Genomic DNA, 15,526 nt, shown 5'->3' with positions numbered 1-15,526 from the left:
AGAAGAAAACATGGAGGGCCTACAGCTGAAAGCCTTAGCTCTTTGTGTGAGAAGCATCAGCTGTTACAGTTTTTCATGACAGCAAGAGTCTGGGCTCAGAGACCCTGAAAGTTTCCTCCCATATCACAAACATATAATTTAAGCACACCAGTGTGAAGAAAAATGAGAAAGCTAACTAGCAACCTAAAAGAAAAAGAGATTAATGGTATATCTAAGGGCTTCTAATGAAACTTTTCTTTCTGCAAGATGTTTTTTTTCATGACATTGCATGGAGTAGTTCTCATGCTGTTTTTTCAGAGCTGGTTATCTTTTCCCATGGAGACAGGGACTTGCTGGAGAGAGTCCAGCGGAGAGCTACGAGGATGATTAAGGGACTTGAACATCTCTCCTATGAAGAGAGACTGAGAGAACTGGGGCTGTTTAGCCTTGAGAGGAGACGGCTGGGAGGGGACCTTATTAATGTATATAAATATCTGAGGGGTGGATGTCAAGAGGAGGAAGACAATTTCTTTTCAGTGATACCCAGCAATAGAACAAGAAGTAATGTGTTTAAGTTAGAACATAGGAGGTTCCACCTCAATGTGAGGAGAAACTTCTTTACTGTGAGGGTGACAGAGCCCTGGCATGGGCTGCCCAGAGAGGTTATGGAGTCTCCTTCTCTGGAGACTTTCAAAACCCGCCTGGACGTGTTCCTGTGTGGCTGTCCCAGGGGATCCTGCTCTGGCAGGGGGGTTGGACTTCCAACCCTGAACATTCTCTGATTCTATGGATTAACCTCAGTTAGGGTACTAAAGGTTTTAACCTGAAACCATGCCAACCTTTACAAATTGTGTTAAGCATACCAAAGTAATTGCCCTTGAGATAAAACCCCAAAACTCTAGCAACCAAACTAGAATTTTTCACTTCAGTTTTCTGTGGGTGCTTCTATGTAAAGAAGCAGGCATCCAGAGTGGTGCACAGAAAAGCACCACTTGAGAAGCTTAGACAACAAGATTCTCATTTACGTTTCTACTAATGATGGAAGAAAAAGGACAGTCAAGAGACAAAGATGTGAAATAAATAATATATTTGGGAATGGAATAATGATGTCTTTATAATGCAAGTGAGTTTATATGGGGAATATTAAATATAGTTTAGTTGTGTAACATAATTGCTTGAACTCACTTTGACTTTGACTCTTTAGTTTCACGATTTTGATACTTCTGGGAAAAAATAGTCACCTGTGACAGCAAAGCAATAAAAATGAATGGGATCCTTAGCTGAGAGAGGTTGTGTGTAATTAAGAGAGGTAACAGTGGGTTATTCTAAAACTGCACTTAGGCTTTTTTAACTGGCTAATCACATTTTAAATATGTGGGAAGAGTCACCATCAGGTCCTCTGACTTTTAATTTCCTTCCACTTTGAGAGGAAACCTCATATTCAATGCTGTTAGCCTTGGAAGTAAGCTTATGAAACTTGAACTGTGGTCAGGTTTCATCTTCGGTGGACTTGAGCTATCTGTTCAAGATGCCTGGGTGTCAGGCACTGAAGGAAAAGCAGCCCAGATGCAGCCTCGTTGTATCAGTGTTTTGAATGAGCAACTGGGTGGTTGCTTGCTCTGCACTTTGCCTTCCTGGATCATGATGTGGAAATAGGCTGTTCAGTTCCTTGCTTCCTTGAGGAATTCTGACACCTAACCTCTGTGATCTGGGGCAAAGCACCTGCATTTTAGACCTCGAATTGGTTTGGTTTTTTTAAGATCCTTTTAATGAGGAAGAAAGGACAATACAGCAGAAAGATTTTGTCCTAGCAAGGTAAGACTATGTGGAATTACAGTATATGGAAGTAGGTGAGAACGAGTAAGCCAGTATTTTTAATTCCTTATACAGAGTAAATGTGATTGTATTTTTGTTATGATATATTGAGGGGGCCGGTTAGCTCAGTCAGTTGAGCGTGGCGCTAACAACGCTAAAGTCGCGGGTTCGATTCCTGTTCGGTCACCATGTGTTGCCTGATCTAGTCAAGAGGTGGTGTCCCTGGCGGCAGGGAGGCTGGATTAAAATGATCTCTAAGGTCCCTTCCAGCGTAGGCCATTCTATGATTCTATGATTCTGTGATCAATGTATGGAATATATGTTTTAGTACATATTTTCAGCAGCTAATAATGCAGAGAGAACTGAAATCTTCCCTATTTCATGAGGTGGTTTTGTTTACTTTTTTTTTTCTATTATTACAGATGAGCTGACTGGCATCCTTAAAAAATTGTCACTTGAAAAATATCAGCCTATTTTTGAGGAGCAAGAGGTATGTCTTTATGAAAAGATTTTATTTTTTACTGTTTTAGAAAAAGGAGTGCATGACACACGCATCATAATTGTGATCAAGAATCACAAATTCAAAGTTCTAAACCGTTTCTGGTTTTAGAGAGGACCATGAGACATGGACAAAGTGGTATTTGCGGCCTTCTCCAGGATATTGCAAATATCAGTGCTTTTTATACTGAACCTACTTTTTTTTATTTTCTCTCTCTTTTTACACTTGTCTTTTTCTATATGTGTCCGTCTCCAATGTGGCTAAACAGCTTATAGGACATACTGTGTCATCCCTGGAATTGCAACTGGAACTTAATTTTTAGATGGGGAACAGGAGGATGTGAGTTGCTGAGGGGGCTGCGGGACAACTAAATTGTTGTAGATGGGGCCTGTGACAGTGACTTGCCTGAAGGATGCAATGAAAGGAAATATTGCTGCAAATAAGTAAAAGTTCATTAAAATGTTTAAGTATCCGATGTGAGCAACAGCCGTGTATTTGTTTGGCTGAAGACAAAGGGTAGTGAATGGACACACAGTAACTTGATGTTACTGTGTTGGGGGTTGGACTGGGTGATCTTTCGAGCTCCCTTCCAACCCCTGACGTTCTCTGATTCTGTGACGTCGCTGCATCACAAACAAATTACTTCGCTGCACCACAATACACTAGGCTTGTTATCATTCCCCCACAAGATAGAGAAGGGAGCATTTTGTAGAAATTAATATGCTCTGTGTGTGAAGGTTATATCAGTATGAAAAGTTTTAGATGTTTGTCCTTACCACAGCCTTATGGGTATGTTGATATAATAAAAACTGGTATATGAATAAACCATAAGTTTCCCTCAGAAACACTGAAAAAGTACAGACAAGAATCTGAAATTCCAAAAATACTTGGGAGACAGGGGGGAGAAGAAGAGAGAGAAATCTTAGACTTATTCAGCTACTGCTACTGTAAGTAGAAGGATTTATTTTCTGGAGAGTGTGTATTCTGTATTGACAGAGCTTCTCTGAAAAAAAACCCACCCTGTCAATATTTTAAGTGTACTGTCATAATTAATTGAATTATTACCAGCAGATTTAAAACCTGACAACAGAGTGGTAAAGTGGGTACCATTTAGTGATGGTAATTCATGAAAAAATTTTGTGTACACAATATTTGCAGTAAGTCTACACAATTAAAAAGAGAACTAAACACTTTTAACCTGTAATAGTGAGTCTTTACCTGGGTAAACTTGTGGTTTGTGGTTTTTTTTTTCCCTCTTGTGCAGGTGGATATGGAAGCCTTCCTTACGCTTACTGATGGTGATCTGAAGGAGCTGGGTATTAAAACTGATGGATCAAGGCAGCAAATTTTGGCAGCTATTTCTGAACTGAATGCAGGAAAGGTACACTCAGTAGTACGCTGTGACTCCCTGGGCATAGACACACATACTTACACGTTTTTTTGTGAACTCTTAATAAATTAATTTTTTTAAACAGAAATTTAATACGTTAATTTAATTTATTGTGCTTTTACAGGGTCGAGAGAGACAAATTTTACAAGAAACGATACACAACTTCCACTCTTCCTTTGAGAGTAGTGTTAGTAACACACGACCTCCAGGTCATTCCCAGTGTAAGTAGCACCTGAAATTAATTGAAAAATGTATGGGTATTTCTAATTAATTCTGGGTAGAAGACAGAATGTGACAAACAAGCCAGTTAACTGCTTTCTGGGTTAATGATTGATGCACATCTACGTCTTTTGCTGAGACTATAGAGAAGATTTCCATGTAAAAAGGCAGAAGTATCCATTAGATTTTTATACATACTTCAGTACTATCTGAAATAAGCGTAAGATTTTTATTATGCATTACTAAATAGAGAAAATGGATATAAGTATAGCAAACTACTAGTATACACTATACCGTATATAAAGTGGGTGTATTTACAGCAGCAGTGGGCAGTGCATTTCTGTATAATAATTTCCTTGTGCATATTCTTTACAGGAGACAATTTTCATTAGTGTGATCAAATAGATTAAATACGTTCAAGGTTTACCATTTAGGATACTGGCCTAGATAGCTATTCAGTTATTTTGCATAGGAACTATTTTTATGTGATTGCATATAGTTGCTTTCTTTGGAATACATCTGTTCCAGCCACCAGTGTTAACTGCTAGCCTTTGCTGAAGAAACTGTCTTTTAAAATGTACTATGTAATCAAAATGTACAGAAGGGTGTTGCTGACCTCTAACAATGAGCACATTTACTGCAGTCAACCCTAGATGCAAAAGTTACGACTCTGTGTTCTGCCAGCCACCTGAGCCAAAGGCAGATGTGCATCTGTTGCTCAGGGTTAAGGAATGGGGCAAAATCTGTTCATGTGTGTACTTCTGGATCCATGTTTTAGCAGGAACTTGAAAGCCATCACATGGCCTTGAGAAATTCACCATGTTCAAGTGCCTGTTTTCTCCTTCAGGTGCTTATTTTGCTGATTACATTGACTCAACAAAATCATTTCATATTAAGTAATATTTAAGGTATTGTATGCTTTAGGAGGCCTTAATAGTGAGCAAGTCCCAGTTGTTCCAATCTCAGTCAGCTGAATGTCACTAAATATGTGAAAGCAGGTTCTGACTGTAGTCCTGCTGCTGGCTTGGGGAAAACTGGGCATTACTGGGGCATATGTAGTCAGTGTGGGCTGCTTTCTGTATTCTGGATAGGCTGCTTGACCAAAAGCCACTGTCAGGTGTCCCTATAGGCATCGAGCAGTGTATTTCCCCTTTGTAGAGTAGTCAGCCTGTATGGAAACTTCCGGATGTCTCTCGATAACATCCCAGACTTGAAGAGCCTCTTCTGTAGGTACTACTAGGCGAGCAGAAGCTGCTACTTGGGATTTGATAACGTGCTATTAATGAAGAACTGAAGAAGCGTCTCGAGTTGTCACGTGTCTCCAAGCAACTTGTTGAGCCTGACCACTGAGCTTACAAGTGTCTTGAAGACAGCAAGAGGCAGTAATGGTGACAGAGAGTTGAGGAGAATATCCTTTTGCAAGAATGGAGGCAACAGTTGCTCCTGATGACCAGCTGAGAAGATGCTGCAAGGAGGCTGCCATCAGAGATCTAGCTTTTGGGTTTTTGTGTCTGAGAGCTCCATGAAATAAATTTGACTGTGAAGTGGCAAGAGAAGCACTAACAGAGGAGGAAGAGAAAGAGAACATGTAGATAAAAGAAGTTTCTATACCAGGTAAGCTGCTTTTTATTGTAAAAAGTAGCAGTGGGACCCTTACATGGTCTCTGGAACTTGAATTTCCAGGAATGTGTAATACTTTAAAGATGAGAGCAGCTGTATCAAGTCAGTTCCAAGGTCCATACAGTTATGTTCAGCATTTTCATCCGGTCTCATTTGACGCTGGTGTGAAGAGGTGCTTGCTTTCATTTGCTGTGAACTTGCCATGTCCTGACTTCTTTTGCTTCATCCTACTGGATCAGAAGATACAGAGGACAATTGTTCCCTCTTCACTGCTTCCATGCTACTGATGATTGTACAGATATTGTGATACTCTGCCTCAGTCGTGTTTCTTTCTTATGGAAGACTTACAGACTGTGCAGTCATTCTCAATCATTATCTGCACCATGGTTTTTCTGACTTCTTCTCCTTTTCTGCTATATCCTTTCAGACTTGGAGGTACCAGCCTGCCATACAGTATTCAAGATGTAGGTATACCATGGATTTACACGTGGCAGGGATGTTTATTTTTCAGTCGTATTCTCTATTTTTAGTTCTCTTGCCCTTTCCTAGTTATTTCTAGTACTCTGCTTATTTTTTTCTTGCTGTAACTGAAGACTGAATTGGTATTAACTGGAATTACCTCTTATGACTTAGCTCTTCTACTGAGTTTGAGCTCAGAGCCTATCATTTTATATAACCTCTCACACTTCATATTACTTCGTATTTATCACCATTTGTCTACCATCATGTTGTTCGGGCACTTATTTCTCATGAAGTCTTCTGTTTGTCTCTTTTTATTTACGTGGATAGCAGGAAAATTCGCCACTTCATCTCTACGCCCTTTCAAAATCATATATTGAATATTCGAAGTTCTTATGCAGATCCCTGTGAAATCGCTTTACTATGGTGAATCTCTTTACTATGGAAAAAAAAAATCACTGTTTACTCCCACTTTCTGTCCTCTCCCTGCCTAACTGATCATTTATCCACACAAGAAATTTTCTTTTTACTCTCTGAGTTCCTTATTGTCTTAAGAGCCAGCCTTGGACCTTCTGAAATGCCTTGTAAAAATCCAGGCATCGGGTAGACCTCTTTTATTTACAAGACTGTTGGCACCTTCAAGGAATTCTACTAGGTTGGCAAGGCAAGACTTTTCAAATTTCTTTTTGATTGTTTTCCACAAAATTCCAGATTCTTTGTTGTAGTTTTTGCTAATCCGTCTTGTTCTATTGGTCATCTCACTAGTTTGTGTTTCCCTGGATCTCCTCTTGAACCACTGAAGAACTAAAGCTTCATTTTTATCACTTCTCAGCTATGTGGCGATTTAAAACAAGAACTTGTGCTTTCTACTTGGCTGCTTAATGCTTGTGTTCCTCTCAAACATCTGGCTTAGCAATTTGTTATTTTTTATTTTGTGTCTTGTTTCATAATCTTTTCTTGCCAATACTTCAGGTTAAGATACCTTGGACTCCCACATAAAGAAGGCTTCTGAAATGGAAACTTTACCAAGTTTTTCCATGGTGAATGCATTTAGTTTTTCTGATGTGAACTTACTTCTCTAGCTCATAACAGTCTAATTATTGATTGGCATCATGGCATCGGTAACTGGCTGCCTCCTTTGATGTGTTTGAAAAACAGTCTGTGAAATTTTTATGCTTTTTGCATGGTCTGCAGCCACTGGTTTCTCTACAGCTCTTCCTAGGAGCCTGCCTAGACACCATTAACAAGAAAGCCACTTGATTTTCCCTTTTAGAAAGCTAGGTATAGCTCACAGGATAATAAAAATATCCTGCTCTTCCAGCTGTGTCAGGATTGCTGTTTTCACACCTATCACTGTGATTTCCTCAATATTTTGAGTCGTTTTAAAATCTCAGTACCTAAAACAGAGTGGCTGCCAGTGTAGCTCTGCTTTTACGAAGTTTCCAGCCTGTGGGGGTGTAAAGAAGGCAATGAAATGTGTAGGTGAGGTGCTTTGATCTTAAAGGTCTTTTCCAACCTAAATGATTCTATGATTCTACAGCGTACAATCTGAATATAGCTCAGAAAGGAAGAAGCAGGGGAAAAGAAACGGAATCCTCACTTCCTGGAAATGTAGTTTATAATTGTGGGAGGTGTGTAGGCTGACTACCCATCCCCAAGCCTGTGAATGTCTACATCTACAGCTTGCCCACCATTCCCCATCCACAGCTCCAGTGCCTGCTCACCCTCAGTTTCCTCCAAAATGCCCCAACGCACACCAGCCAGGCTCAGCCCCTCCCTCTGCTGCCAGTGGGCCAGGAGCTGTAGCTGCTCATCAAGCCTGGTATGAGATGGCAGGGCAACAGAAACAAAAAAGCATCCAGATGAGTGTTTCTAGAACGGAAAAGAGAACTGCAGTAATTATCTACATTTGCACTTCTAAGGAACACTGTGTAAAATGAGAGGCAGAAAAAGTAAAAGCAAAATGATCAGAAGCAGAGGATTGGTGGTATAATTAATTTCACACAACAGGCTCCTTTAGAGAAGATACTACAGTTTCTTTTCTTTTTTTTTTTTTGCAGTTCAAAATCAGTTGTTTGCTTGTACCCTCAGCTAGCTTCTCCTTGAGCACCTGCTGAGGTCATTGCTTCTGAACTCACCATGATACTCACTACAAGAACTTCTAGCAAAGTTGTTGAGTGTTTGTTGGGTTTTGGCAGATGAGCTATTTCAGTTATAATAAAGCTCATTGTTGAGAGAAAGATTCCTTTGTAAGTCCATTGCTGTGTCCTCCCTGGGGTGGAGGTGAGAGAATTCTGCTTTGCAGAAAACAACAGGCTTCAACATGTTTTTGTTTTCTGTCAGATGGATATTGAGACCATTTCCTCCTCACCTCATGCCAGTGAAACTGGGTTAGGCTGTAGGAACTCCATATTCCAGTCCCAGCCTGAACTGGGTAAGGCACATGACTGCCCTAACTGCAATATAAAATAATTCAGTAGTTACTGGATCCGTAAGTCGTGAGGTTCAGGGGCACCATATTTTTTCTCCCTATTCTGAATAGATGAACAGTACTTGCATCTAGAGTGTTCCTTTCATCTCGTTTTTAAATGGAAATGAACAGATGACCTTCAGAAAATTCTGCTGAAATGAATTCATTCCTAGAGTGAATGTTGTAGGGTTTTTTTGACACTTTGGTTGTTTTCAAGGGAGAAAATTATGGCTTGGAAAAACTGCCGATGCGTGCTCATCACCGTGTCCTTGATAAGAGAAGCTGCTAGGATGATACTGCTTCTTTATAACCCAGTGAACTGTATCAGACAAACACAGAATTAGCTTACTGCTTTACCATTTAAATTTGGAGCAGGAGGCAAGATGGCTGCTCTGAGGAACAAAACACTCCTCCTTTGTCTGAACTCCAACTTCAGTGAAACAGCAAGTGGCAGCATGAGGTCCAGATTTCTGAGGAAATTGGATTTAAGAAGGTGTATCACCCCAGGAAATGTTTAAGTTTGTAGTTGGAGGTGACCTTTTTGCTTACATGATTCTGGTAAAAAAGAAAATCTAACTTTTTGAATGCCTAATTGCCAGGACTAATTGTTTAGGGTTTATGGGTGAAGGGTTATGTCAAGATTTATGCAGTCATTAAGTGGATAATTAAGGGGTTGAAGAGAGCTGGCAGTGGTCTTCAGGTTACTTGGGAGAAATGACACCAAAGGAGAGAGAGCTGCTTCTCAGCACAGACTTGCCAAATCAGAAACAAAAATGTGAAAGAAGTTAAAGGGAGTAAAGTAACTGAAATTTTTCCTTCCGGAAGAGTGGAAGTAAAATTCCATATGCTACTTACAATACATATGTAAGAAAGTGTTACATTTTAGATCTGTGATAAAAAGTGGAAACAGCTGGTGGATTTCCCTTGCTCCAGTCCAGGGCTCGTAACAGAATTTGCTATTTCCACAGAAATTACATGGAAAAAGCGAGAGAGCGTCCAGGGTTTATACTCTGAAGGTGCTGGAGCGAGTCCGAGGAGAGCAACGAGGCTAGGGAAGGGCCTAGAGGGAAAGTCTTATGAGGAGAGGCTGAGGGAGTTGAGTTGTTCAGCCTGGAGAAGAGGAGACTCAGGGGGGACCTTCTCACTTTCTAGAACTGCCCGAAGGGAGGGTGTAGTCAGGTGGGGGTCGGGCTCTTCGCCCAGACAACCAGTGACAGGGAGCATGGTCTGAAACTGTGTAAGGGAAGGTTTAGGTTAGATCTCAGGAAGCCCTTCCTCATGGAGAGTGTGATCAGGCACTGGGATGCACTGCCCAGGGAAGGAGTGGAGTCACCGTCCCTGGAGGTGTTTAAGGAGAGGCTGGATGTGGCACTTAGTGCCGTGATCTGGCTGATGTGATGGTGTTGGGTCATAGGCTGGACTGGATGATCTCGGAGGTCTTTTCCAGCTTCAGTGATTCTGTGATTCTGTGATTCTTTATCTCCTAGGGCATTTCTTGACCTCATTATGAAAAAAAATAGTTAATAATGATTTGTTGGAAGTAAAAGTAACTGTTGGTTAGCTTAGTTTACTTTCTAATACCAAGTTTATTGAAATGATCAGAATTAAAAAAGGAGCCTCATCACTCGGTATAGACATCCAGCTGCTCCGCCTCACCTAAACACAACACTTACAACAGGTGGGAAGAGAGGACCCCCTAGCAGTGGCACTTGAACAAAGGGAGGATTTAGATACTGAAAGAATAAACTGAATATTCTCCAGATACAAGTTAAATGAAAACTACATCTATGATAAAAAAAGTGTATGATACCATTTGATGTATAATCCTTTGCAGAAATTCTGGTCTTCCAGTTTGTCTTTATATATGATAGTATGTTGTGTATTAATACATACTTACACATATTTATCTTCAGATACATATATAGGTATTTTATAAGATGTGTCAGAATAAAGTGGAAGAGAGTGGGGAGTCATTTGGGTGTTTACTTTCCACTTTTGCATTCCGAGTCAAAAGTATCAAATGGAAATTACCCAGAAGAGGGAGTTAGAGAGATAGTAGAGCAACAAGTAAAAATAGGAGCAAACCCAATATAGATTTGTAAATAAAAATCATACAGAATTCAGGTAATTACTTCCTGGAAAGTACACATTGTGAGTAGAGAGGTACTGGAAAGGCTTGTGGCAGTAGATGACCTTTTCACATCTGACTTTGACTTTTCATACCTATGCAGGAGAAGGCTTAAAATGACTGAAATTAATGACAGGGTCAAATTGTTGGAGTCTGGTATAACAAAGGTTTATTAAGAAGTAGTTGTGGAATTACTCTTGTCTTCTTTAACACTGTGAGTCTTGCTTGTAGCAGTTTTTCAGATTATTATTTTTTTCCTTTACAGCACCTGGCTGCTCTGTAAAACCACAAGAAGCTGTTTCTCCTAAAAGGTAGCTACTGGAAAAAAAAAGGTGGGTTTTTTGGAGGGGTGGTTTATGGTGAAGTTTGGCATCTGACTGAGTAAATCCAAGTGTACAAGTGAAAATTTGAAAAGTTAGTCCTAACTACACGTGTATCGGACTTTCTGCAGTAATGTGCTTAAAATTTGAATCCCACAAAGAATTAAAGAAAGCAATTAAGAAATTGCTTTTATAATTCAGCCTAAGTGTTGAATTGTTTAAGGTGACAGTGGTCTGGATTTTAGAAGAGCAAAGTCAGAAGAATGAATGACCTCATAAGAAGATTCATGTTTCCATTCTACCCTTGCTGATAGATGAAGAACCCGTAGAAGGCCTACATGAGCACAGTCAAGAATAACAAAAGCGTGGAAGAAGGCATGAAAACCACCACAAATTATGAGAGCTTCTACATGGAGAAATGCATGAACTGAATATGCCTGTATTGACTGGATACGGGTAAAGGAGTCCAATTTGAGAGGGAATATAAAGGGAAATAATGCTGCATTCTTCATTAACCAAAATAGAAGTTAGAACACCAGTAAATATGAAATACCTAATTGTAAAAACAGCACTTTATTTAAGGAAATGCATGATCTGTCACCACCACCAGTATTTAAACAGAAATAGTGTTAAAATATTTTATATTGCGTTTTAAGAATAAAACCATTTACTGATACTGGATGGGTTTTTTTGAACACTATATCAGATTAATAGCATTATTATAACTTGATTTTTAAAATAATTTTGAAAGGACTAGTTATAGTAATTATGAGTAGAAAAAATTTTCTTCCTAATAAATATATTTTTTTGTTGAGCAATTAAAATGCAACCTATAAGAAGCCTCTGACAGTACATGTATCTTTCTGGACTCACAAATATGTGCCTTTACCACCGGCTGAATTCAGTGAGTCCAGGAGTGCTAATGCAGGTAAGGTCAAGAAGATCTTGGAGCTCTAATGCAGAGAAATCTCAAGTAATTACTTCTGCACAGAAGTAAAGATTTTTCATTTCTCCACCCTCCTCACTGTACTGGTTTTAGCAGAGTTCAGCAAAAACAGGGAAGGAAGTAGGTGTAGTGGTAGACAGAGACAACAGCACCAGTGAAAGCGGTGATGCCTCCGGGTGCGTCAGCTTGTTCTGCGACAGCTTCACTGGTTTGGCCGCCGGAGGTTCCCCTCCAGGTTGTGACAGCAGAGTGCAGAGCTGCACCAGGGTGTGCCGCTGTGCCTCGTCTCAGCTGGCCTGGAACACAGGTAGCTAAATCCCTAAGAGGAGAGGAGGTTATTGCAGAAAAAAGATGGTTTTGAGCTGATGAGAGCAGTCACAGCTGTTTGTACCCTGAGGTCCCTGGTCATACTGTTATTTCAGGTGTTAGTGGTGTAGCCACGTGCCAAATAATTTCTGCTTTTTCAGTACACGCATGTCAACAAACTATCAACATTTAGCATGGTATTTTGTTTTGGACATATGCCTGAGAAAATCACTCCTTATGGAGAATTGTGCTTCAGGATTAATTTCAGCTTTAGGGTAAAAATAATTTTTGCTTTCACAGTTTTCAAGAGCTGCTGCTAAAGATGACATGGCAGGACAGAGCTACAGAAATGTTGAGTGCTAGCATTCTGTAATGAGCTGAAACATCTTGCCTACCACCTAGTGCGTATGGACCCTATGGCAGCACAATTTCCCTGTGTGGGTTTGTGCTTCTAATGTAACTGGTGACAATCCAAAAACCCAATACACTCTGCAGAAAGTCACCTTAAGCCCGCTAATAGGAGGACTTCAAGGTGAGAAGCATTCAGCTGTTCCTGCTAAGAGCTAGTGAGCCTTAATCTTTGGAAGGAGAAATACTCACCTGCAATAAATTGAGGTGGTAGCTGTTTCTTGGTGTGTGTTTTTTAGATCCTTTTCAGTAAGACATTGAACAGCAGTTCAGCATGAACAGAGATTCATCCTTTCTGCCATCTAAGAAGGTTCAAATTCATACATACCACTGCCCAGAAGACTGTAGGAAGCCCAAGGCTGTAAGGCTAGGTAGGGACATGCTTCATTCCTCTGGCTCAGTCTGTCTCACTGCCCAGGAAATAATTCAAGATTCACAGAGTGGGGCCTTGTAAGGCATTGGTCTAGGATGAAGAGTAAGGCTTTAGTTCTGCTAGTTGATATATTTATTTATGAATTCCTAAGCTACATAGTGAGTGGGGATAAATAATGCTATAAATCTGGGACTGTTAGCTGAAGCGCGTCAAAGAATGAGCAGTAAAGACATTTCAGTGGAAAACAACACTGTCAAAGGAAACCAACTGGCACACAAATGTAGGCTTTTTCTGTTTACACAACAGACAGAAAGGGTTCCTCACACTGTCCCATCAACAAGTCTCACTACCTAAGGAGTTAGCTTTATTAACGTAGGAGCAAACCCCACAGTTTTAGAGTTTGGGAACCTTTGCTATCTTCTGCTGCACTTGCTACTTAAAGGGAATCTCTTCCTTCTGCCTGATTTAGAGCCATCCTAAGTGAAGAAACCAAATGGGTTGCTTACCATGGCTGCTTTTTGTGGCTCTGAGAGGAGTTAAGTTTGAGATGGACACCTACATCTACATGTCTGTGTAAGGACTGACCTGGGTAGCTGTATCAACTTCCCTGTTGGCAGTGGAGCTCTGGTCGGTACAGGTACTGCGGCCTCAAAGCCAGTGTCTGACCAGCCTGGACCAGTTGGTCAGACATCCACTGGCACTTGCATGCCCTAAGGCATCCAAAGCACCCATAAGGGGTGCCAGACGTGACACCAAGCGAAGGTTATGGTCAGTTTGTTTGCTGCAAACGTTCATTTGGACAAAGAGACCATTCAGAGATGGAGACGGTCATTTCATTGACCTGTCCTGATTTGTCACAGACACTCAAAAGTGAAAAGCTGTTTCCCATTTGCTGTTTATTTTCTGTGATCTCCTTTTCAGTTTAAAGGAAAATCTTTGCTAGCAAAGTTTGATTACCTCATAATGAAAAGTGATACTTTCTGGGTTTTGCCAAAGAAGTAAACAGTGCAAGAAACAGTTCTTCTGATTCAGTCTAGAATTAGGGAATTGACTAATCTGTAGTTGTTAACTCTAAGGTGTTTTATTTTGCTGAGGAGTACTGTTTGCTGGGGTTTTTTACAAGAAACTTTTAGAAAGTTCTTTGAATTTAATTTTATTTTCTACGCTTTGAGCATTAATCAAGATCAGAATTTAAATAATGATACTTCATTCTCTGGAAATGATTCAAGCAGCCATCTGTAGTATTTCTCATGCTTCAGCAAATGCCTCAGAAGCCAGGTAGGTTCTCGAGGGAACAACTTTGGTTTCCAGAGTGAAGGGGAACATAAAAGTCATGCAAACAGATTTCTTTAATACCAAGATCACCTTAGTTTAGAATTGCTTGGCTGGTCTGACTCTGACACTAATAGCTTCAAACTTGCCACTTCTAGATTTTATTCTATTTCAAAGCCCTCTTGGCAGTACAAGGGTACATTTAGTGGGAACAGGCTTTGTCCATTAAACCTGAAATTTCTTATGCTATATTTAAAGCTTGTTTGGATACTTAATTTGCAGTCTCTCAGAAGTTTCTGTTATTGAAATAAGCTGTTAATGCAATGTCCTTCTCAAAGTGTCACACCAAAGAACTGTTTCAAAGCAATTTTTGCCACTTGTCATTTACAGCATTCCAGTGTGCATTAAAACCTAATGGAGTTAACATGAAGTCGTAAAAACAAAGGCAAATCGATTTTTGAAGCATGATTGCCATATTCCCAACATTGCATCTGTTGCATTTGTCCTGGTTTGAGAGTGCCTGGATAAGAGTTCTGTGGGGTTCCTGGCACAGGGGGCAGTCACAGTGGGGGAGGGAGGCAGCTGGGCCTCTGAGGGGGAGAGGAGAGGAGAGGGGAGAGGAGATGAGAGGAGAGGAGAGGAGAGGAGAGGAGAGGAGAGGAGGGAGGATGGGCCAGGTGACCCAAATGAGGGTATTCCTTCCCATGGTGCTCAGTAACATGGGTGTTCTGCGTACACCTCCGCTAGTCCTTTGATGGTTTATAGGCATTTTCTTACAGTGAACTTCATAGTAATTTGTCAGCTGTATTCCAAGCATCTCATCATTTCAGCTGCACAGCGATAGTATTCATGGTTCCCATTCTTTGAGTGTGCCATGTTGCCTCTTAGTGTGCACAGTGATCCATCAAATTTGAGGTCTTCCTTCCACTTCCTTGGACAAAGTGAGTGAACAGGTTCCAGCTAAAATTTGATGACACTTTTTTTGTGTTACCAGCATTCAGGAAAGCCCAGCAGCATTATGAAGCGAGTGAGGGTCTACTTTAAAATGCCAAGACTTTGGTGAGCTCTGAATATTCTGAGAAAAAAATCTAGCCCATACTGAAGACTGAAATACCCCTACATTTCCTTGACTGACTTAACGTCACTCTTGGCACTCACCACATTGATAAGCTCAATAAAACAAGTTAATTTAAATAAATGCACAGTTAGGAAACGAGCAATTAGATTCAGAAACAGATAGCAAATCCTGTAATAATAGAATGCATCTTATTAGCATAGCCACAGGTGTTTTCCTATGTTTTAGTCAGATAACAGACTATGGA

At 40.4% G+C, this 15,526-nt stretch overlaps 1 protein-coding gene across 1 annotated transcript in view; it reads left to right on the top strand.

The window, feature by feature from the left end:
- ANKS6 (ankyrin repeat and sterile alpha motif domain containing 6) overlaps window positions 1-10,957 on the top strand; it is a gene marked incomplete at its 5' end in the record, with an annotated part of 38,493 nt that extends 27,536 nt beyond the window's left edge. The window contains 4 exons of the mRNA XM_009864995.1: window positions 2,217-2,284; window positions 3,558-3,674; window positions 3,808-3,904; window positions 10,845-10,957. Of these exons, the coding sequence (XP_009863297.1) occupies window positions 2,217-2,284; window positions 3,558-3,674; window positions 3,808-3,904; window positions 10,845-10,894 (332 nt within the window). The remainder of the gene's footprint in view (window positions 1-2,216; window positions 2,285-3,557; window positions 3,675-3,807; window positions 3,905-10,844) is intronic.
- Window positions 10,958-15,526: the final 4,569 nt, after the last annotated feature.

Source organism: Apaloderma vittatum, unplaced genomic scaffold (assembly GCF_000703405.1).
Source record: "Apaloderma vittatum isolate BGI_N311 unplaced genomic scaffold, ASM70340v1 scaffold14402, whole genome shotgun sequence".
NCBI classification, from domain to species: domain Eukaryota; kingdom Metazoa; phylum Chordata; class Aves; order Trogoniformes; family Trogonidae; genus Apaloderma; species Apaloderma vittatum.
This window is presented reverse-complemented; position numbering and strand designations above follow the sequence as displayed.